We start from the raw sequence: 21,578 nt of genomic DNA, 5'->3' as shown, positions 1-21,578 counted from the left end.
GGATTTCAGAGTTGGTGCTGTTCCTCAGTCTTCAGTCACTTTAGTGGAGGATAAACAGGCCCAGAGGGGGAAAGAATGTGCTGCAGACCCTGCAGTGCCCTACCCCATCACTGGAGTTGGAGCTCAGGAGTCCCCAGGACACAGGCTTTTGTTGGGAGGAACTCAGTGTCCACACAGCAGCAAGCTCGCCAACACGGACAGTGCTAAACAACATAGGCCTTCCCTCTTTGTGGGTGGGAGATGGTGTGTGGCTCGGGTGGCTGAGTGGCAGGAGGGTCCCTTCGGCCAGGAGGACCAGGGCCAGACTGGCTCCAGGTGCTGACCGGCACAGCCAGCATGGTCTGGGGTGGGGCCCCAGTACCTGGACTCTGACCTTGGTCTTAGACTGGGAAACACCAAAACTTTAGTTGGTATCCCCTGGTTCTAAGAATAGAGGTCTTTCCACCCCGATGAGTCCGTGTGACAGCAGCAGCCTCATGGCACCAGGGTGCTGGTGGGGACCTCGCGGGTCTGGGCTGATAGGCCCCCAGGCGGGCCGCACCCTGTAGTCTGTGTTTGTTCCAGAGTCAGGTGGATGTCCCTCTTGCTGGGGACAGATGTCTGAGCAGGACACATTTGCTCTCTGGTTCCCTCTGTCCAGCGAGAGACGAGACCCCAGAGGAGAGGCAGCCACACCGTGTCTCTGCACCATAGGCTCGGAAGACTTGTGTGTGAGCTCTCTGGAAGGTGACTTGATGTTGGGCCTTTACTGGCCACTCCCAGAGCCCTCCTGTGGTCCCATGGGAGCTTGCTGTCTGCTGGATGCATCGCTTACTCCCCTGGCACTTGGTTCTGTGTAATTAGGAAGCTCCCTGCGACGCAAGATCTTTTCTCATCTTGCCCATCTTTTGTTGCCTGATGGGGCATCACGGAGCAGTCTGGGCCCTAGTACAGTGTCACTCCATTAAGGAGCCAGTCAGGTTTCTGTGGACCCTGAGCTGCAGCAGCCAGGGACCATGTCAGTGTCGGCTCCATAGGGCCTGCTGCTCCACAGGGACTGTGGGGCCTAGAGCCCATGGCCAAGATTCAGAGACTCCCTGAGGCCCTGGCCACACTGCGAAGGCCACGCTTCTTGGTATCGTAAGAGGTGACAACAGTGATTTGTTCTCCCATGTTTACAAGTGAGGCCATTCCATGACCGTGTGTGCTCGTGGCAGCAGGAGGCAGGGGGGTGGAAGACAGGCCCCAGACAACTGGACCTCAGGCCACGAGGGAGTTGCACGAGGCACTCCCAAGCCTAGATGTGGCCAAGTCCTCATCACGTACTTGTGGTGTGACCTTGCAGAGGTTGTCCTTCTTCCCGGCTTTGTGGGTGCTCTCTGGTCAGTGAGAGGGCGCACACGGTGCTCTGGAAGGGTTGTCTCACATCCATCATGCCTGACTGCAGACTCTGTCAGCAAACGCAAACTGTAAATGTGAACAGTGCACCTTTGCTGCTTATGGTTGGGTAAAAGTGCAGACAGATGTATACCTGGAGCTAGATGATGACACAGAACATGATGAAATTTGTGGGCAATGCAGGAAGAGAAAGGTCTGCCCGTAGGATGGTTTCCTTATGATGAAGACTTCAAGAGGAGATCGTAGTGTGGGAACGTGTGAGGAGTATGTGTTGGTGGGGTTGTCACAGCAGAAGTGGTGTTCTTATGAAGGGTCTGGCAGTCGCATCAAGCCATGGACCCTGGCTCGGGTGGGGTGGGCCTCCATCCTGCCTGTACCGGGGTGGTGTGGGTCCCCAGTGTCCCCAGCACCCTGAGCTGTCCTATTGTCTGCAGTCTAGGTGTGCTGACACATGCTCCCCTCACCCCTCCACTAACCTGTCCCTCTCCTCCAAAGGCGGAGTGGCCGTGGCCGTGAGACAGACCAGCCTGGGAGCCAGATGAGCAGAGAGATCTGCGTGCACTCCTGGCCTTGCTCCTACTACTTAGAACCGGAGAAGCGATGGGTTTCTGGAAAGCTTTCGTTAACAACGCACTCCCTGAGATTTGCAGCTGATAAAACTGGGGAGGCCCTAGTCAGCTTCCCCCTGTCCAGTGTGATTGAGATCAAGAAGGAGGCTTCTCACTTTGTCTTTAGTTCCATCACTGTTCTGGAGAAGGACCACGTCAAGCACTGGTTCAGCTCCTTGCAGCCCAGCCGGAATGTGGTCTTCAGCATCATCGAGCATTTCTGGAGAGAGTTGTTGCTGTCTCCGGCGGAAGTGCCACTGCCTGCGACTAAGGGGAAGCAGCTGACAGGTCTGATGGCCTGTTCCCAGAAGCGCCTGGAAGAGACAGCCCGTGTCCTCCACCATCAGGGTGAGCAGCTAGACAGCATCACCAGGGGCCTGGAGAAGATGGACTCTGACCTGGATGTGGCTGACAGGTACTGGGGTGCTTCGGACATAGGGGTTACGCCCCTGCCGTGCACGGTTATAGTGGGCGGGCAATGGCCTGGTGCAAAGCTCCAGTTTCATGTGAACAAGGGGTATGGCTCATTTCATCCCATGGGGAAAACTGGCCAAGAGGCCAGGTCACACACACAAGGTGTGCTGTTCTGCACAGCCCTGTAGCCACAGGGTTTGAGCTGAGGCTCTGGCTCCAGGAGCTGCCACTTTTGCTGCCACAACAGCCACTCCCAAACCAGGGACCCCCCCCCTTCAAACATCAGGGACCCCAAGGGGCTGTTGTTTATGTGAGTATGTATGCCAGTCCTGCTATGTTTTTGTAAAAACTGAGACATTGAAAATTCATGAGCTGTTCATTTGAAAAGCGTGATAACAAACCCACGACCTCATAACATAAGTACCTTTGTACTCTGCTCTAGCTTTGCTGGAGCAGACACGTTTAGTGGGAAGAATGGCACCATCAGGATTCCACATCTCCTTCCAGAAGGACTTTGTCAGACACAGGCAGGCGTCCCACATGCTTCAGCAGCCTGCCTCTCGTGTGCTCCTGTGTCCCGGGGCTGCAGGTGCTCCCTGCACATACAGGACAGCGAGGGCAAAAAGCTGAGTGGCAGCTGGTGCCACTGTGAAGAAACAGACCCCAGAGGGTCCCGGATAGCCCAGCTTGTCCAGCGCGGCACTGACCCTAAGCTGCGTTCTGTGTGAGAGGCACTTAGTGCTTATGAAGGCTGCCTGAGAGGTCCAACCAGGTGGCCACCTCTCGCTATGGGCCCTGAGCATAGGCACCAAGCCTCACATCAGAGCTGCGCAACCCCATGTGACCCCACTTTTCGGGATATTCTGTCCTGAATGTCTGCTTGGTAAAGGGCTAGCACTGCAGGGGGCAGGGCCCCCGATCTTACCCTTAGGAGGGGTGCCTGTGGCGGCCAAGGTGGGAGGTCCTCAGATTTCTGTGAGTTTCCATCCTGGGAACATAGCTGGGCAGTTTCTACCCTTTTGTGCCATCTTGGGGCCAGGGACATCATGGGACTGAGTGGTGGGCAGGAGTGATGTAGGTCACTTCCAGGCCTAGTCTCTGAACACTTCCCACCCCACCTGCCATCCATCTTCCCTCACCTGTGGCCTCGTGCGGAGAACCTACTCTGGGACCCTGGCCTGAGCTGGACCTTGGTGGCCACATGGCCTTGCAGAGCTGGCCAGATAGTCTTCTGGAGTCAGTCCAGCCCCAGCCCTCCGCTAGAGAGCTACGTGGGCATTAGACAGTGAGAATCTAGGGAAGAAGACTGCACCAGCTGGAGAGTAGTGAATCAGCATTGTCACACACTGCTGTTGGTTAATCCTTTCAGAGAACAATCTGCCAGTTTAGAAATGTTCTTTTAACAAAAGGCAAAGTGAAAAGACGGACCTGAGGAGAGGAGAAGATGCTTGTAACACGCATTCACATTCCCACCCAGGGATGTATACCTAGCGAGGCAGAGAGCTCGCAGGGCAGAATTCAGTAGAGAGATGGCTGGAGGCTGGTGACTGAGAGCCAGCTGCTGTTGCAGAGATCCACCGATCCTGGGGCTGCTTCCCCACACAGAGGTGCAGAGGAAGGTCGGCATCTCAGGCAAGTCGCGGGCTGTGCTCTGGCTCACAGCCCACGGCCCCATGTTGGCTCCATGGCTGCATCAGAAGCTGCTGGCAGTATTCTACCAAGCCACTGGGAAGAGGCACAGGGAGGGCTAGGGCCCATAGCCTTGTCTTTAAGCGGGTGAGCCCAGCCCACAAAAGAGAGGTACTGGCACCCCAGTAAGTAGAGAAAGGTAGATTAAACCAACACGTGTAGGTGTGGGATAACACTGATGGCTGGACAGGGTGTGGGTCGGGATGAGAAGCCTCGTGTCACCATCACTGACAGGACTTGGCTTGGCCACCCGTAGGACGTAGCAAAGTCGAAGGTGCACAGACCCCATGACCAAGCCCTGTGTATGTGCTGGGGCACACGTGCCGAGGCAGCCGTAGTCATTCAGCCCTCAAGGGGATGTAGTGATGAGTCACAACTCTGCAGTATTTGAATGGAGGTCGGTCAGAGCTGCCAGCTGAGGAAGAGTTCTTGAGACACCTTCAGTGCATGGTGGTCATTTCATCAAAGCTTGGGCACCGGACCTGTGGGCAGAGAGAGCTGCTGCTGCCTGCTGCTCCCTGCTGCCACCTGCTGCCAGGGGTTACCATGAGCAGAGGGTTCCATACTTTGGGGGTGGGGGAAGTAAAGACAAGGGAGGTTCAGAAGGGTCTTTGTCTGCTAAGGAAGACACAGGATACCGGAGCCCTTGCTTTGTCAAGCCAAGATGGTTCTCCTTATAACAAGGGAGCTTCCTGGAGGAGCGGGATAGCCTGCCTGCCTCGGGTTTGCCAGCGGGCTGCAGGTTAGGACAGTTCATTTCACCTGCCTGTCCTTCTGCCTTTGTTTCCCACATCACTGCTGACTCAGACGCAGCGCTCAGATTCCTGTGGAGCTGCACAAACCGACTTGGGTCCACTTCAAAGCCGGGTTATAAAACAAAACCAAGCTGCACGTAGACGTGGACAGCAGAGCACCACTTTAAGAGTTTTCAAATGGGCAAAGTAGCAGGATGGCAAAAACGCAGGGAGCACTGACCTACGGAAGCCCGAGCTGGAGGGGTGTGCACCGGCCATACGTGCCACAGCTCTACGGAGAGCTCCCACAGAGCTGCCCAAGGGCCCTCCTCATAGGGGCCTCCTGGCTTGTGGGGGCGTCCTGGCTCGTGGGGGTCGTTGGCTCAGGTGTTCGGTGAGCATGAGACATGTTCTACCTCTCCCTTTTAAAGTGTGTTCCTTCTGGAACTCTCCTCATCTAGCTATTGGCCATTCTGTTTTGATCTTTGATAGCGTTCACATTCTCTCCTTGTTTATTCTACTGCTTTTTGAGTTTTGTCTTCTTTCTACCCTTCCATTTTTGTGATCTTTTTAATTTCTAAGATTTATTTAATCTTCAAGTGTTCCTTTTTGGATAGACTGTTTTGTTTTCTGGGCAGCTGTTTTCTTCATCTCTTGGGATTTTCTGGATAGCCTTTTGCAGGAGGGGGCAGGGGTATGTGTCCCAGCTTGGGTGAGGCATCTGCTCCCATTTCCTGCTTTCAGCTCAGCACACCCTCTTCCATGGTGACCAGACAGAGGTGGAGCCTAGCAGCACCAGTGGGTGACGTTGGTGATCTGAGCACGCTCTTGTTAAGGGAACTTCCGGTCTGTTGGGTTTCAAGGCCCAACTTCACACCTGTTTTCAGAGATCCCTGGTATTCTGTCTCTTTCCACATAGAGGGCTCTGCAGTGGGCATAACTAGATCTTGGGGTGGTGCGGCCAGATGCTGGCCCTTGTCCACTGAAGACAAGCTGGATGATCACCATAATGGACAGCAGAGCCAGAGCCATGATCAGAATGGTCTGACTCCCAGACATCTGTGCCCTTGGAGGAGAAGTAGACGGACAGTCAACCCGGTTCTTTCTCGGGCTAGGCCTAGTGAGCAAGCCTGTAGTTTGAATGGAAAAAGTGGTGCTGGCCCCTGAATCAGCTCCCAGACATGAAGACTGAGTTTGCAGGTCTGAAACCCCTTGAGTGAGGGGGAAGCTGGAAGGACCCCAGTTTGCTGCTAGAGGCTTACACCTTTGTTCTTTCTCCCAGCCTTCTCCCATAGAAATTGTGGCATCAAACCAGGGTGGCTGTGCATTGGGGAGCAGGAAGCCCTCAGACTTTTCGGGACCCTTGGACGCTGATTCCAGCAGACCGGCCAGAGTAGGGGCTCCCGGGGGTTACAGGATCAGTGGAGTTTTGGCTCAGGTCCACCTCACAGGCTCACAGTGGGCCTAGTAGGCCTGGACCTATCCCAGGGCTATTTTCCCAGTCCTGGAACACATCATTGAGCCACTGGCGGAATTCCACACGGTTTCTCTGACCTGTGTGGTGAGGGCTTTTCTGCTGGCTGAGGCCAAGCAGGAGCCTCTGGATGGCCTAGAAGAATAAACCCTTCTTGGAGGGATTTTGGAGGTCCATGTCCCCAGCGAGGACTGGAAGGGTGCGTGGACGGGGAACCCTGCATCACCAGCCCTGGGCTCACGCATCCGATGTGCAGAACCAGGAGGGGCTGTCTTTAGCTTACACATGGCACTCTAACTCCAGCCACTGCTCAGGTGCTTACATGGATGAACACGGCCTCTGGAACCTGCTGTGCGATGGTCCGTCTGGCAAATGCTGTCTTTCTGTGCTGCCAGGGAGGACCAGCAGACCTTTCAGCCACCATCCCCGCTTGGGGATTGCAGCTCTGCAGCCCTGGTTCCTGCTGTGTATCACAGGGCCCCAACTGTCTTTCCCATCCCAGGATAGCATGCTGGCCTACTACCTAGGGGGCCCCACATGGGTCAGGTGAGTAAGAAGCAGGAGCTACTCTGCATGCAGTTAGGGACTTTCCTCCTCGTGGAAATTTCTAGTGGAGTGGGGCTCCCTGACGTATCTCTTTTATGGTGAAGGATAAGTTCTTCTTACAATGAGAAAGAAGGCACAGCTGGGGTTCCTGGGTGGCTCAGTCTGCTAAGTACCCAGGTTTTGGTTCAGGTCATCTCATGGTCATGAGGTTGAGCTCCATGTCCTGCTCCACACCGAGATGGGAGTCTGCTCGAGACTCTTGCCCTCCCCTCTGCTACTCCCTGACTCACGTACATGCTTGCACGTACTGTCTCGCTCTGTCAGAAAAATAAAATCTAAAACAAGACAGAAAGGAGACACAGCACTTAGTGAGCCCCTTGGCATTTTGGAGGCAGCACAGTCCTCATTTGGGTGTGATGCTCTGGCCAGCTTACCAAGTGACATAGAAAGTTGCTGGTTTTGAGTGGGGCCCAGAGCAGTAAGGCTCCATGCAGGTCCAGGTGCTACTGGGGCACACGGTCCTGTAGATGCCATGGCATGCCAGGTATCTGTGGGGTGCTCTTGGGAGCCACTGGCACACCTCTGTAGGGAGTCACAGGGCCACGGTCCGTGCCTATAGGGTTTCGGAGCAAGGCACCCCCGCCATCCTCTATGGATAACTTCTTTTTTTTTGAGAAACAGTTCTTGGCCTGCTTCTGGGCCTTTGTAGAAACAGAACGCCTGAGCATGGACAACCAGATTATCGCGCGATCTGATATAGGTGTTGTCTGACCCACTGAGCTGTGAAGTGTGGCATGCACCACAGAACAATTGGGTGCAGGAGATCAGGCTTGAAGCAGGCCCTGAAAGCACAGGTGAGGTCACAGGGACCACACTCCTGCCACACCCCCTCTCTCTCCCCACCTGCACCTAGGGCACCAGGGCACACTTCCTACATGGGGAGAGCCCCACGGTCAGTTGCCTGAGGAGGAGAATAGTGGGACCTGGGTTACAGATGGTTTTGTGCAATGTGTAGGCATCACCCAGGAACCCTTCAGGCCATGTACCTGGAAAATTCATTGTGCCAGGAAGGCAGTCTTGTGCATAAAGTCTGTTAGCCCACTCAGCCTCCTAAGAATGGGCTTTAGGGGGGGAACACACAGCCTGTGCCAGGCTCATTCCCTTGTAGGGATATAGCTTTCCTTGTTACAAGCTCAACCGGGGCTCTTTGTTCCACGGAAACATGCCTGTCAATGGCTTTCAGGCCCCAGCCTCTTGTAGTTGAGACTCTGTTAGGGCGGAGTGGTCCTTGCACTGCAGCATTAGAGGGAAGTATGTAAGCCAGTTGTCCTGCATCAGCTGCCAGGAGCACCTGCTGGCGGTGAGAGACCAGTGTCCACTACTGCAACTCTCTCTTCTGTATGTGAACAAAGCTGAACAAAGCCTGACCATGTTGTGTTCTGTGGTAACTCCAACACCAAGATGACATGGGCAGAAGTGTTTGGAGTTCCTGACAGGTGACCGTCGTGTGGTACTCTGCTAAACAGGTTCCTTGGCAGGACATATGGCCAGAGGCTCGGCTGTATACTGATGGACTGTGGCCAATGGTTTGGCTGGATGCGTGGGGAAGGGAAGAAATTCGATTGGTAACTTGATGACAGGGAGGTCTGGGGTAGAAGAATGTGGCTAGATGTCCCACTTCTGTGAGTGGGACAGGAAGCAAAGATGCGTTCCATGAGAACACTCATCAGTGTCTCTTCAGCAGAGGAGGATTGTGATAATTAAGAGGATAGGGTGACCTGTTCTCCGGATCCCAGTCAGCCTGTTTCCCCAGTGTCTCCTGCGGTTGCCCAGTTGGCCCATGAGTAAAGTGGCCGTGGTGTCAGAGGCAGAAGCTATGATGGGTCTCAGCAACATGGATACCAACTCACCGAGGCCAGCTTGGCCATGGCCACTGCCGCATACCCAGTCTAGAGACCAACACTGAGTCTCCACTGTGGGCTGTTCAACCAGTTACTTAACCACTTCTTTTTTTTTTTTTCTTTTAATTTTTTTTTTATTTTCAGCATAACAGTGTTCATTGTTTTCGTACCACACCCAGTGCTTCATGCAGTCCGTGCCCTCTATAATACCCACCACCTCTACCCCAACCTCCCACCCCCCTGCCCCTTTAAAACCCTTCTATTGTTTTTCAGAGTCCATAGTCTCTCATGGTTCACCTCCCCTTCCAATTTACCCCAACTCCCTTCTCCTCTCTAACTCCCCATGTCCTCCATGCTATTTGTTATGCTCCACAAATAAGTGAAACCATATAATTGACTCTCTCTGCTCGACTTATTTCACTCAGCATAATCTCTTCCAGTCCCGTCCATGTTGCTACAAAAGTTGGGTATTCATCCTTTCTGATGGAGGCATAATACTCCATAGTGTATATGGACCACATCTTCCTTATCCATTCGTCCGTTGAAGGGCATCTTGGTTCTTTCCACAGTGTGGCGACTGTGGCCATTGCTGCTATAAACACGGGTACAGATGGCCCTTCTTTTCACTCCATCTGTACCTTTGCGGTAAATACCGAGGAGTGCAATAACAGGGTCATAGGGAAGTTCTCTTTTTAATTTCTTGAGGAATCTCCACACTGTTCTCCAAAGAGGCTGCACCAACTTGCATTCCCACCAACAGTGGAAGAGGGTTCCCCTTTCTCTCCAGATCCCCTCCAACACATGTTGTTTCCTGTCTTGCTAATTTTTGCCATTCTAACTGGTGTAAGCTGTTATCTCAATGTGGTTTTAATTTGAATCTCCGTGATGGCTAGTGATGATGAACATTTTTTCATGTGTCTGATAGCTATTTGTATGTCTTCATTGGAGAAGTGTCTGTTCATATCTTCTGCCCATTTTTTGATATGCTTGTCTGTTTTGTGTGTGTTGAGTTTGAGGAGTTCTTTATAGATCTTGGATATCAACCTTTTGTCTGTACTGTCATTTGCAAATATCTTCTCCCATTCCGTGGGTTGCGTCTTTGTTTTGTTTACTGTTTCCTTTGCTGTGCAGAAGCTTTTGATTTTGATGAAGTCCCAAAAGTTCATCTTCGCTTTTGTTTCCTTTGCCTTTGGAGACATATCTTGAAAGAAGTTGCTGTGGCTGATATCAAAGAGCCTACTGCCTATGTTCTCCTCTAGGATTCTGACGCTGAGGTCTTTTATCCATTTTGAGTTTATCTTTGTGTACGGTGTAAGAGAATGGTCGAGTTTCATTCTTCTACATATAGCTGCCCAGTTTTCCAAGCACCATTTATTGAAGAGACTGTCTTTTTTCCACTGTATATTTTTTCCTGTTTTGTTGAAGATTAATTAACCATAGAGTTGAGAGTCCATATCTGGGCTCTCTACTCTGTTCCACTGGTCTATGTGTCTGTTTTTATGCCAGTACCATGCTGTCTTGGTGATCACAGCTTTGTAGTAAAGCTTGAAATCAGGTAACGTGATGCCCCCGTTTTATTTTTTTTTTTCAATATTTCCTTAGCAATTTGGGGTCTCTTCTGATTCCGTACAAATTTTTGGACTGTTTGCTCCAGCTCTTTGAAGAATACCGGTAGAATTTTGATCGGAATAGCATTAAAAGTATAGATTGCTCTAGGCAGTATAGACATTTTAACAATGTTTATTCTTCCGATCCAAGAGCTTGGATACTTGACCACTTCTTATGGTGAACCTCTTGAATGTGGCAGGCCGCTTGTGCTCTGGTTTCAACACTTTAACTATAGCATGCTGTGGTCCTGATCTTTTTATGTTTATCTTTCTGGGGGCAGGAGCTGGGGCCTCTGTTGAGCTTGAATGTGCACATTCATGCCTTTCATCAGATTTCATCAACCATTGTTTCCTCAAAGGAGTGTTCTGTCCTCTCTCTTTCATCCATCTAGGATTTCTACAATGCATTTGTAGATGTTTGCTGGAGTGCCACAGTCCCTTTAAGCTCTCTTCATTTTTCTTCCTTCTTTTTTCTTTCTTTCCTCAGACTGGGCAGTTTCAAAGGTGTTACCTTCAAGTTCACTGATTCTCTGTTCTCCCTGCTCAAATATGCTATTTAATCTCTCTGGTCAGTATTTCATTTCAGTTATTGTTATTTTTCAGCTCTAGAATTTGCTTCCTTTTCATAATTTCTGTCTTTTTACTGATGTTGTTATTTTATTCAGACATTTTTTTCTGATCTTTCAGTTATTTGTTATGTTCCTTTAGCTTGTTGAACACATTTTAAGATTTTGGTGTAACATCTTTAACTAGTTAATTAAAATATTCGAGGTTCCTCAGACACGGGAATGGGCTTTATGAATGGGCCATATGTCCTCTTTCTTTGTATGTTTTGTAATTGTTTTATTGAGAACTACACATTCTATTATGTTGTGGTAAGTCTGTTATGGACTAAGTATTTGTGTCCCTGAAATTAATATGTTGAGGTCACCCCTCGGTGTGATGGTGTTAGGAGGCAGTGCCTTTGGGAAGTGATTAGGGTTAGATGAGGTCACGAGAGTGGAGCCCCCACAGTGGCATAAGAGGAAGGGGCTGGAAGTCTCTCTCTGCTGTGTAAGGACACAAAAAGGCAGCCATCACCAAGCCAAGGGAGAGATCTCTCTCCCAAAACTGAGTCTGTTGGCCCTCCAATCTTGAACTTCTCAGCCTCCATAACTGAGAAATCAGGCTGTTGGTCAGGCCATGATGTGTGCTACTTGTTACAGCAGCCTGAGCTGACTTTTTCCATCTGGAACCCTAATTTTCCTACTCCTTGGGGATCAGTGGTCTTTGCTTATTGAGGGTCGGGGTGGACTTTTGTGTCCTTTCCAAACTGTGCTTGCAAACCATGTCTCTCTTGTGTGTGGTCATTGAAGTTTCTCTTCCTTTGTCTCTCTCCATTCAGCTAGTGGACTGACAAAGATGTTCTTAGACACCTGCCTCCTGTGAGGGGAGAAGGAAATAGGTCTTACCCCCTTGAATCTATATGGCTGGAAAGCTGCCTCAGTCCGTGGTAGTTGAGACCTCTCTGCTGACCTCCCCACGGTCACAACCCAAAGCAGCCAGAGGGCCCCATTGACATCTAGATAACAAATTTGTTTATATACGCTAAAACTCTGGGGTATACATGTCCTACTTTCTGGTATTCCGTATCTCTCTCTAAATGAAACGAACACAAGTTGGTAACCTGGTTTTGATATTAGGAGTTGGCTGGAATCTAGTTGTGATTACTTTGGTTGTATTTGCACTGCTGTGTGTGAGTAAGCAGTGTGGCCTTGGTGTCACATGTTGGAGGGTGGCACTCTTGAGTGACTGTTTGACTTCATGGTTGAGCCCGATGTAGCCCAGCACTTTGAGGATGTTTTCCACTGTCTTCCTCGTGTATGTTAGTGCTAAGTTGGGTAGGATTGTGGCTGCTGGTTTCGCCCATCCTAGATACACAATGTTTTATTCTGAGGTGTCTTTGTAGACTTTGTACAACAGTCTTCTCATTTATATACCATAAAACTTACTTGTTGTATGTGAACGAGTCAGTGATTTTTAGTAAATTTACAGAGTTGTGCAGACTTCACTGTAGTCCAATTTTAGGACCTCTCCGTCACTCCCAAAAGTTGCCTCGAGCCCTTTAGCAGTCACTCTGTCCTCATCCTGCCCAGGGCACCACTGATCTACTCTTTGTGCATAGCCTTGTCTCTTCTAGAGAGTTTGCATAAGGATCATGTCTTTGGTGGGCTCTGTGCCCAGCATGGGGCTTGAACTCACAACCCTGAAGTTAAGAGTCACATGCTCTGTTAACTGAGCCAGCCAGGCATCCTGCTGCTCTGTGTTTCTGGCTAATACTCTGTTGTCTGATGGATCACATTTTATTTATCCGTCGACCAGTTTGGACAGGTGATTTGCTGTCTCGGCTTTGCTGCTGTTAGGAGTAGAGCTGCTGTGGATGTTTGTTTTCATCTCCCTTGGGAGGGAAATTGCTGGGTCTCCTCAGCATTTCAAGAAACTGACCAGTTTTCCAAAGTGGCTGCACTAGTTTACATCCCCACCAGTAATGTGTGAGGGCTCTGGTTTCCCCACAACCTCACAACACTTTTTCTCGTCTGTCTTTTCCGTTGTAACCCTCCTAGTGGGTGTGAGGTAGCATCTCACTGGGGGGTTTGACTTCCATTTTCCTCACGATAACAAGTATCTTTTCATACACTTTTTTCCATGCGTATGATTTGTTTTCAGTCTTTGACCATCTTTTATGTGCTTGTGTTTTTATTATGGAGTTTGTAAGAGTTTTTTGGGTTTTTTTTTTTTAAATATTTTTATTTATTTATTTATTTGAAAGACAGAGATCACAAGTAGGCAGAGAAGCTAGTCAGAGAGAGGAGGAAGCAGGCTCCCCACTGAGCAGAGAGCCTGATGTGGGGCTCGATCCCAGGACTCTGGGATCATGACCTAGGCCGAAGGCAGAGGCTTTAACCCACTGAGCCACCCAGGTGCCCCGTAAGAGTTTTTTATATATTCTGTAAGAAGTCCTTTTATTGGATATATGATTTGAGAATATTGTTTGCTTTCTGTGGATTATCATCTTATTTTTTTTTAAGATTTCTTTATTTATTTTAGACCTGTAGTGAGGAGGGACAAAGGGGGAAAGACAGAATCTCAGGCAGATTCTCCACTGAGCACAGAGGTATGAACCCCAGGGGCTCAGTCCCATGACCCTGAGATCATGATCAAGAGTTGAAATCAAGAATTGGATGCTTAACCAACTGTGCCACCCAGGTGCCCCCATTTTACTTTCTTGAAGATATTCTTTGAAGCAGAAAATTTTAATTTTTTTTCTCCAAGGAATCCAACACAATTTATTTTTGAACTAAATAGGACAGATTGAGTGAAAGAAAGTTTTATCCTCAACTTTCCCAATAGACATTTTCTCCTCAGACTGCATGTTAACAATTTTAAGTCCCATCAGTGGCCTTCATGATATTCACAAAAGATGTACAAAGTGTGTCATTTGGTTGAAGAGTCAGGTTTGAAAATAATAATCTGTCCACTTCTAGTGCGTCAGATTTTTTTAAAGTATTCTCTCTGCCAAATGTAGGGTTTGAAGTCATAACTCCGAGATCAAGAGTCACATGCTCTGTGGACTGAGCCGTCCAGGTACTCCACTTTGCTTTAGAACAGCTTTCAAAACATGTTAGGATGCTCCCAGCGCATAACTGTTCATTTTTTATTCCTAAAATAACTTAGAGCAAGAGAATCGTTTACTTTGTACATGTTAAAAAACAGAATTCCTCCCCCATCTCCTGTGTTCCTTGTGGGAAAAACTGGTCCATCCTGACAGACGAGGTGTCTGTGTCCTATTCTGGCTTCTCTGTTTTAAGTGACCAGAGAAAATGCTTTGTTGTTTTTATTTTGGCTTCAGCATAAGAGTACCAAGTGTCCCTTTCTTACTCATGTTCTTGATACGGCATGCAACACTGATCTTCTGCATTCAAGCAGTGAGCATTTCAGAGCTTTGCAGTTGCCTCCTTCACACACTGCCAAGCAGACTTCCCTCCCTGGAGCATGGTTCGACTGTGACAGATTACCATGGCAGATGTGCACCTGGTCCCTGTTTTTGGCCACATCCTCAGCTCCTCCTCGGGATGCCAGAGTCCCAGGGCCTGACCACCTCCCCTGCTTATGGCTCAAGCCTGCCTGGGTGCCAGCCTAAAGGATTTAAAGTTTTATGAGGTCCAGTGTATCTGACTTTCTTTGATCATTTGCCTTTGGTGTCATGTCTGCTTCACTGCATGGTCCAAACTTTAGCTTTTCTGTTAAGGTCTGTGATCCACTTGGAGTTCACGGCATGAGAAATGGGCTGAACTTCTTTTCTTTGTATGTGGATATCCAGTGGTCTCAGCAGTATTTCAGTTCAGTGCTTCCCTGGTGAGCTGTCTTGTCATCCTTGCTCTTGGCCAGCTGACCCTCCGCATGAAGGTTTGCTTCTAGACTGATCCATCTGTCTGACCTTGTGACAGCACCACACCAGCTTCATGTCCAGAGCTTTGTAGTAGGGTTTGCACACAGGTGGTGGGGTCCACCAGCTCTGTTCTTTTTCAGAACCATTCTGGCTCTTCCGGGTCCCTTGCATTTCTTATGAACTTTAGGGTTCACTGGCCAGCTTCTGCACGGGAGCCAGCTAGGAGTCTGACAGAAAGTGGACTCAACGTGGAACAATTTTGCCATCCTGGCGATATAATTATTAGTGTGGTGTAAAAACACTGACATCTGCTGCTCTATTTTTGTGTTACTTGTTCCCTCTGTTGTTTTTTTCCTTCCCCCCACCCACCTCCTACAGGTTACCTGAATATTATCTCAGAACTCCATGGTGACTTCCGTGCACTGTTCCCAGTGTGCCTCACACAGACCCTTCGCCAGTCACTCTAGGTACTATGTTGTATACGTGCAGTTGGGCACAGTGTGCTGGTGTTGACGTGTAACTGGCCAGTGCTGTGTAGGAACCTAACCTGTCTTTATGTCTCTAACTTACAGACGATTTGTGGGAATCCCGTAGGGTGATTATCTTAACTTGGTGTACCTATTTAGAACCACTTTTACATATTTTAGCCAGCTCAAGAGAAAAAGTGAGTGTATTTTAGTTCCCTGTATATTTACTCTATTTCTCTACCCTCCTTCCTGATGTTCCAGAATTGCTAGCTACCCTTTCCAGTTCCTTTCTGATTCGACAACTTCTTCGAGACATTCTTTCAGGGTAGACCTGCTAGCAGCAGTTTCTTTGTGGGTTTTCTTCCTCTGAGAGTAACTCAATTTCCTCTTTATTCCTGAAGAAAAGTTTCACTCAGTGTGGATTTTTGAACTGACAGTTCTTTTCTTTGAGCACTGAAAACCACTGTGCCACTTCCTTCTGGCTCCATGGTTTCTGACAAGAAGTGTACTGTCATTCGATTTGGTTTTCTCCTGTAGGTGAGGTCTCTCACACCACTGTCAAGATCTTTTCTTTGTTTGTTTAACATAAAATGTCATAGTGATTTCTTTGGTATGCTGTGTGGGTCTGATTAGTGTATTTTGATCCTACGGGCTTATGTATTTCTGCCTAATTTGGGAAATAGTCACCCAATATTTGTTTGAGTACTTTTCCAGCTTGTAATCTTTCTCTTCTGCTGGAGTGCTGGTGATTTGAATGTTCAGTCTTTTTTGTTTTGGACCCTTGGGTTTGTTCTCATTGTTGTTTTTAGTGTTTTCTCTCTGCTGTTCTCTTCTTTGACCTTTAATCTCATGGATTCTTTTATCTTTCATCTCTAGCTGCAGTCTCCATCGACCCATTTTTTATATCAGTAATTGTATTTTTAAGTTCAAATATTCTCAGATACTTTACTGTGTCTTCTGTTTCTCTGCTAAGACTGTGGTTTAATTTATTTCCAACATGTCCATAATTGCTTGTGGAAATACTTTTCTGATGGTGCTTTAGAATCCCTGTCTAGTAATCCCATCAGTTTCATCTTGGCTTTGGCATTTGCTTGTATTTTTTATTTAAGAGGAACATTTCCTGGTTCTTGGCGGGGTGATTCTTCATTGTATCCTGGACAACTCTGGGTCTTTGTTTAGTTTTCCCTGATGATGCCCTGGGAGTAAGAAGCTGATTCCCCTTAGGGCACCTGGGTGGCTCTGTGGGTTCAGCTTCCAACTCTTGATCTCAGCTCAGGCCGTGACCTCAGGGTGGTGTGATCATGCCCCATGTTGGTTGAGATTCTCTCTCTCCTTCCCCTCTCGCCTTCTGTCTTCCAGAAAAAAGAAAGAAAGAAAAACACTGATTCCTCTTACTGCCATGTGAGGGCAAGAGACCCAATTCCCCACTTGGCCCTAGTTTGTACCTTACAGTAGTTACAGACACCTGTCACTGCTGGCTGGGGGTGGGATTTCACTTCCCTGCACCTGTACCCTGGCTGGGAGAATTAGGGTGGGGTCTTGTTACTGAGCCGGTACAGTTTCCCTTGTTACCTGTGATTCCTCACATACGTTTTCAGACACTGCTCCAATTAGGGGAAAGCACACTACAGGACAGCTCACTGAGGGAGGACGTCCATGCCCTGCCTTTTTTTAACTAAGTATCATTGACACGCAATGTTGTATTAGTTTCAGGTGTTGTATTAGATTTGACAGGTGAATGTTGTGCCCAGCACAAGTGTAGCTACCATCTGTGTTGGTATTACAGTATCATTGACCATATTCCTTAGGCTGTACCTTTTACCTCCATGATTTATTTGCTCCATACTGGAAGCCTGTACCACCCTCTCCCCCAACCCTGCCCTCTGGCAACCATCCCTTCTCTATTTATGGGTCTGTTTCTGCTCTTTGATTATTCTTTTGCTTAGGTGTTTAGATTCTACATGTAAGTGAAGTCATGTAGCGTTAGTCTTTGTCTTATTTCACTTTGCATAATACCGTCTAGCTCCATCCACAACGGAGTCTTGCAAATGGCAAGACTTCATTCTTTTTTGTGGCTGAGTAATAGTCCCTGGTGTGTGTGTGTGTGTGTGTGTCCTCTTCATTATCCATTCATCAGTGGAGAGACCCTTGGGTTGCCTCCATATTTTGGCTACTATAAATAATGCTGAAGTAGACATAGGGATACAGATATCTTTATCACTAGTGTTTTTATTTTTGGGTAAATACCCAGTACTGGAATTATTGGATCATATGGTAATTCTATTTTTAATTTTTGAGGAACCTCCTTACCGTTTTCCAGAGTGGTTGCACCAATTTGCATTCCCACCAACAGTGCATGAGGGTTCCCCTTTCTCTGCATGCTCACCAACTCCTGTTTTCTCCTGTGTTGTTAATTTTAGCCATTCCATATCTTAATGTGGTTTTGATTTGTATTTCCTTATGATGAGTGATGTTGAAATATTTTGGTGTGTCTTTTGGCCACATGGATGTTGTCTTTGAAAAAATGCCTATTCAGATCTTATGCCCATTTTTTAATTGGGTTGTTTGTATGTTTTGGTTATGAGTTATATATCTTTTGCATATTAACCCCTTCTCAGATGTATCATTTGCAAATATCTTTTTCTATTCAGAAGACTACTTTTTTGTTTTGTAAGTGATTTCCTTCACTGTGCAGAAGCTTTTTATTTTGATGTAGTCGCAATAGTTTGTTTTCACTTTTGTTTCCATTGCCTCAGGAGACATATCTGTAAATATGGTACTAAGGCCGGATGTCAATGTGATTTTACTGTATATGTTTTCTTTTAGGAGTTTTATGGATTCAAGTCTCCGTTTAATCCATTAATCCATTGGGAGGTAATGTTTGTGTCTGGTATAAGAAGGGGTCCTGTTTCATTCTTTTGCATGTGGCTGTTTTCACACCATTTGTTGAATTTGTTGAGACTGTCCTGTTGTCTATTCTTGACTCCTTTGTCACAGATTAACTGACCGCATAAGTGTGGGTGTATTTCTGGGCTCTCTGGTCTGTTCCTTTGATCTGCATGTCTGTTTTTGTGCCAGTACCATGCTGTTACGATTACTACAACTTGGTCATAAGTCCTGAAATCTAGGATTGTGATACCTCCAGCTTTGTTCTTATTTCTGAAGATCACTTTGGCTAGTTGAGGTCTTTCGTCGTTCCATACAAATTTTAGTATTATTTGTTCAGTTCTGTGAAAAAAATGTTCTGGTATTTTGATAAGGATTGCATCAAATCTGTCTGTTGCTTTGGGTAATGTGGACTTTTTAGCAGTATTAATTATTGCCATCCGTGAGCATGGTATGTATTTCCATTTGTTTGTGTCTTCAGTTTTTGTTTTTGTTTTCAGAATACAAGTCTTTCACTTCCTTGGTTCAAATTATCTGTAAGGTATTTTTGGAATATTCGTAAATGGGATTTTTTCCAAATTTCTCTTGCTGCCACTTCGTTATGGGTATTTATTTTTTTTTAAGAGTTTATTTATTTATTTGATAGACAGAGATCACAAGTAGGCAGAGAGGCAGGCAGAGGGAGAGAAGGAAGCAGGCTCCCTGCTGAGCAGAGAGCCAGATGTGGGGCTCGATCCCAGGACCCTGAGATCATGACCTGAGTGGAAGGCAGAGGCTTAACCCACTGAGCCACTCAGGCGCCCGGGTATTTATAGTCGTAAACTACTTCTTGCTGCAGTTTTGGAAGGTTGGGTGTTTGGAGTACTTTATCTGTTTCATGTAAGTTGTCCTATTTCTTGGTGTGAAGTTGGATATGATATCCCCTTATTTCAAGTGCTAAAGAATCTATGGTAATGCCTTTTTTGTTCCTGATATTGGTAATATGCAGTTTCTTTGTTTTATTCTTTTTTTTTTTAAGATTTTATTTGTTTATTTAATGGAGACCAAGATTGCACAAGCAGGGGGAGGGGCAGAGGGAGAGAGAGAAACAGACTTCCTGCTGAGCAGGGAGCCTAACGCGGGGCTCAATCCCAGGACCCTGAGATCACAACGTGAGCCGAACGCAGAGGCTTAACCAACTGAGCCACCCAGGCGTCCCTCTTTGTTTTATTCTTGATCATTTCTTGTAAGGGTTTACTTTTTAAAAATAACTTCAAAAAACCATCTTTGGGCTCTGTTAATATTCTCTTTTTTCTGTTTTCAATTTCATTGATTTTTGCTTTTCTGTTCTACTTTGGGTTTAATTTATAACTTTTTGGATCAGAAGCGTAAATCACTGATTTTAACCCTTTCTAAGACACTTTCAGATGCATGCATTAAGAGCTACAAATTTTCCTCATGACTGCACTGTTTGCATCCTGCCATTTCCTACATAAGGTTTTGTTTCATTCATTCCATTTTGTTTCATTCACTTTTCCGATTCCCTTTATTTAGAATTATGCTTAATCTCCAGATATTTGAGGAATTTGTATTAGTCTTTTGTCATTAATTTCAGATTTTATTTCTTTGGGGACAGTATGCTCTGTAGGGTTTCAGATCTTGGAATTTATTGAAATTAAATAATTTTTTCTTTTTTCTGAAAGTACTTTAAAAGAGAGTGCATTCAGTGGTTGGATAATGTTCAGTAAACACCAGGCTGAGTGAATTGAATAGTGTTTATGTTCTTACTAGTCATTTTTGTCTTCTTGCTACATTAATTATGGAGAAAATTTGTTAAAGTCTACAACTGTGATTGTCTATTTCTCCTTATAATTTTGTTAATTTTTGATCAGTGCATTTAGGAGTTTTGTTAGATATACATGTTTAGCACTAAGTTTTTTTGTCAAATTGACTTTCTTATTGTGTGTTGTCTTTTTCCCTGGTAACACGCTCTGTCTGAGAGCTTTCTTTTGGCACAATGTATCTCCCCCCGCCTGCCCCCGTCCCCAGTGTTTTTGATGTTTCTGTGTCCTTATGTTTCACAGTTTCTAATGTGAAGAAGATGCCGCTGTATGTTGTTGGTTTTTTCTTTAATCCAGGCTGACAATCTGCCTTTAAATTAGAGGATTTCATCTATTTATATGTAGCATAATTACTAATATGGTGGAGTCTAACCTCACCCTCTTGAATTTTATTTTCTGCTTATGCCATTTGATCTGTGTTCCTTTGCTCTTTCTTTTCTGCTTCCATTTTCTTGCTACGAGGTAGATCTCTTGGTATTCATGGATATTTCACAGTGGTCCATCAGTGCGGTAGCCACTAGCCACAGGTACTTTGGTTGAAAATTCAGTTCCCCCCTTACGTCAGTCACACTCGGGTGCCTGTAGACCCATGTGCTTGTTACCACATCGAACAGGACAGGTTATTGCAGATTATTTTGAGTCAGAATTTCCCAGAGTCCGATGTGAAAAGGGCAGCATTCTAGTCAGAAGACGTGTGTTCCCGTTGTGTTTACTGCTTATGGGCTTGTGTCTGTAACCCTAAGAGACGCTGCTCTTAGCCTCAGTTTTCTTTTCTGAAACAGGCAGAGTGCTTCCTGCTCTTCTGCTTCGTGGGTTGCTTGTGGAAAAGAACACTATAAAAAGGCTAACTGCTTTATAAAGGCTAAAGTGGTTCTCAAGAAAACATTAACACTCAGTTCACTGTGTTTCTATGTTTTGTTTGGGCTTTTAGGTTGCTGACAGAGCTGGAGTCCCCTTCTTGGTGGCCCTTTAGCTCCAAGCTTTGGAAGATGCCGGCAGAATCGAAGCCCAAGAAAGGCACCGCAACGGCTGGTCCCAAAGCTCTTGGAAAAGAAGGGGTGGTGGTCCGAATTCCTGCTGTTGTCTCCCAGGGGACTGGGTGTCATGTTAAAGCAGGAAGTCTCACCCTCCTTGTGTCGGGGTTGGAAATCCATGACTCAAGCTCCTTGCTCATGCACAGATTTGAAAGAGAAGATATAGATGACATTAAGGTTCACACGCCTTATGAAATTAGCATTCGCCAGCGGTTCATTGGGAAGCCAGACATAGCTTATCGCCTAATATCCGCCAGGATGCCAGAGGCTCTCCCCATTTTGGAGGTGCAGTTCAGCCAGAAGATGGAGTTGTTAGAAGGCGCCTTGATGCCCAAAAGTGCCAGAATGTCTTCCCTAGCAGAGAAGGGCTGCACCGTCTGGCAGGCAGGTGAGTGAGTTCCGGCCCGGCTCGGCCTGTGCACTAGTCTCCAAGGTCGAGGTTGGACACAGCGCAAGCCTGCAGTGCACCACTGACTGTCCATTGTTTGTAAATGAAGACCCTGCAGATCTTTCTCCCTAGTCCCAGAGCTCTGGTGTGTCTCGCACCTGAGGGCTGGATAGGTTGTGCCTGAGGTTGGCAGGGCTTGGTGGC

General features: G+C 47.2%; 1 protein-coding gene across 2 annotated transcripts in view; it reads left to right on the top strand.

Moving 5' to 3' along the window:
- Positions 1-21,578, top strand: part of SNAP47 (synaptosome associated protein 47) — a 44,575-nt gene that overhangs the window by 4,247 nt on the left and 18,750 nt on the right. For both annotated transcript variants that reach the window (XM_082724282.1, XM_082724281.1), the window contains exons 2-3: positions 1,873-2,400; positions 20,884-21,374. In XM_082724282.1, coding sequence (XP_082580408.1) covers positions 1,916-2,400; positions 20,884-21,374 — 976 coding nt within the window. In that variant the 5' untranslated portion in view covers positions 1,873-1,915. The remainder of the gene's footprint in view (positions 1-1,872; positions 2,401-20,883; positions 21,375-21,578) is intronic.

Source organism: Mustela nivalis (genome assembly GCF_964662115.1).
Source record: "Mustela nivalis genome assembly, chromosome: 3".
NCBI lineage: Eukaryota > Metazoa > Chordata > Mammalia > Carnivora > Mustelidae > Mustela > Mustela nivalis.
The sequence above is the reverse complement of the archived record's forward strand: the minus strand, read 5'-3'. Positions and strand labels throughout refer to the sequence as shown.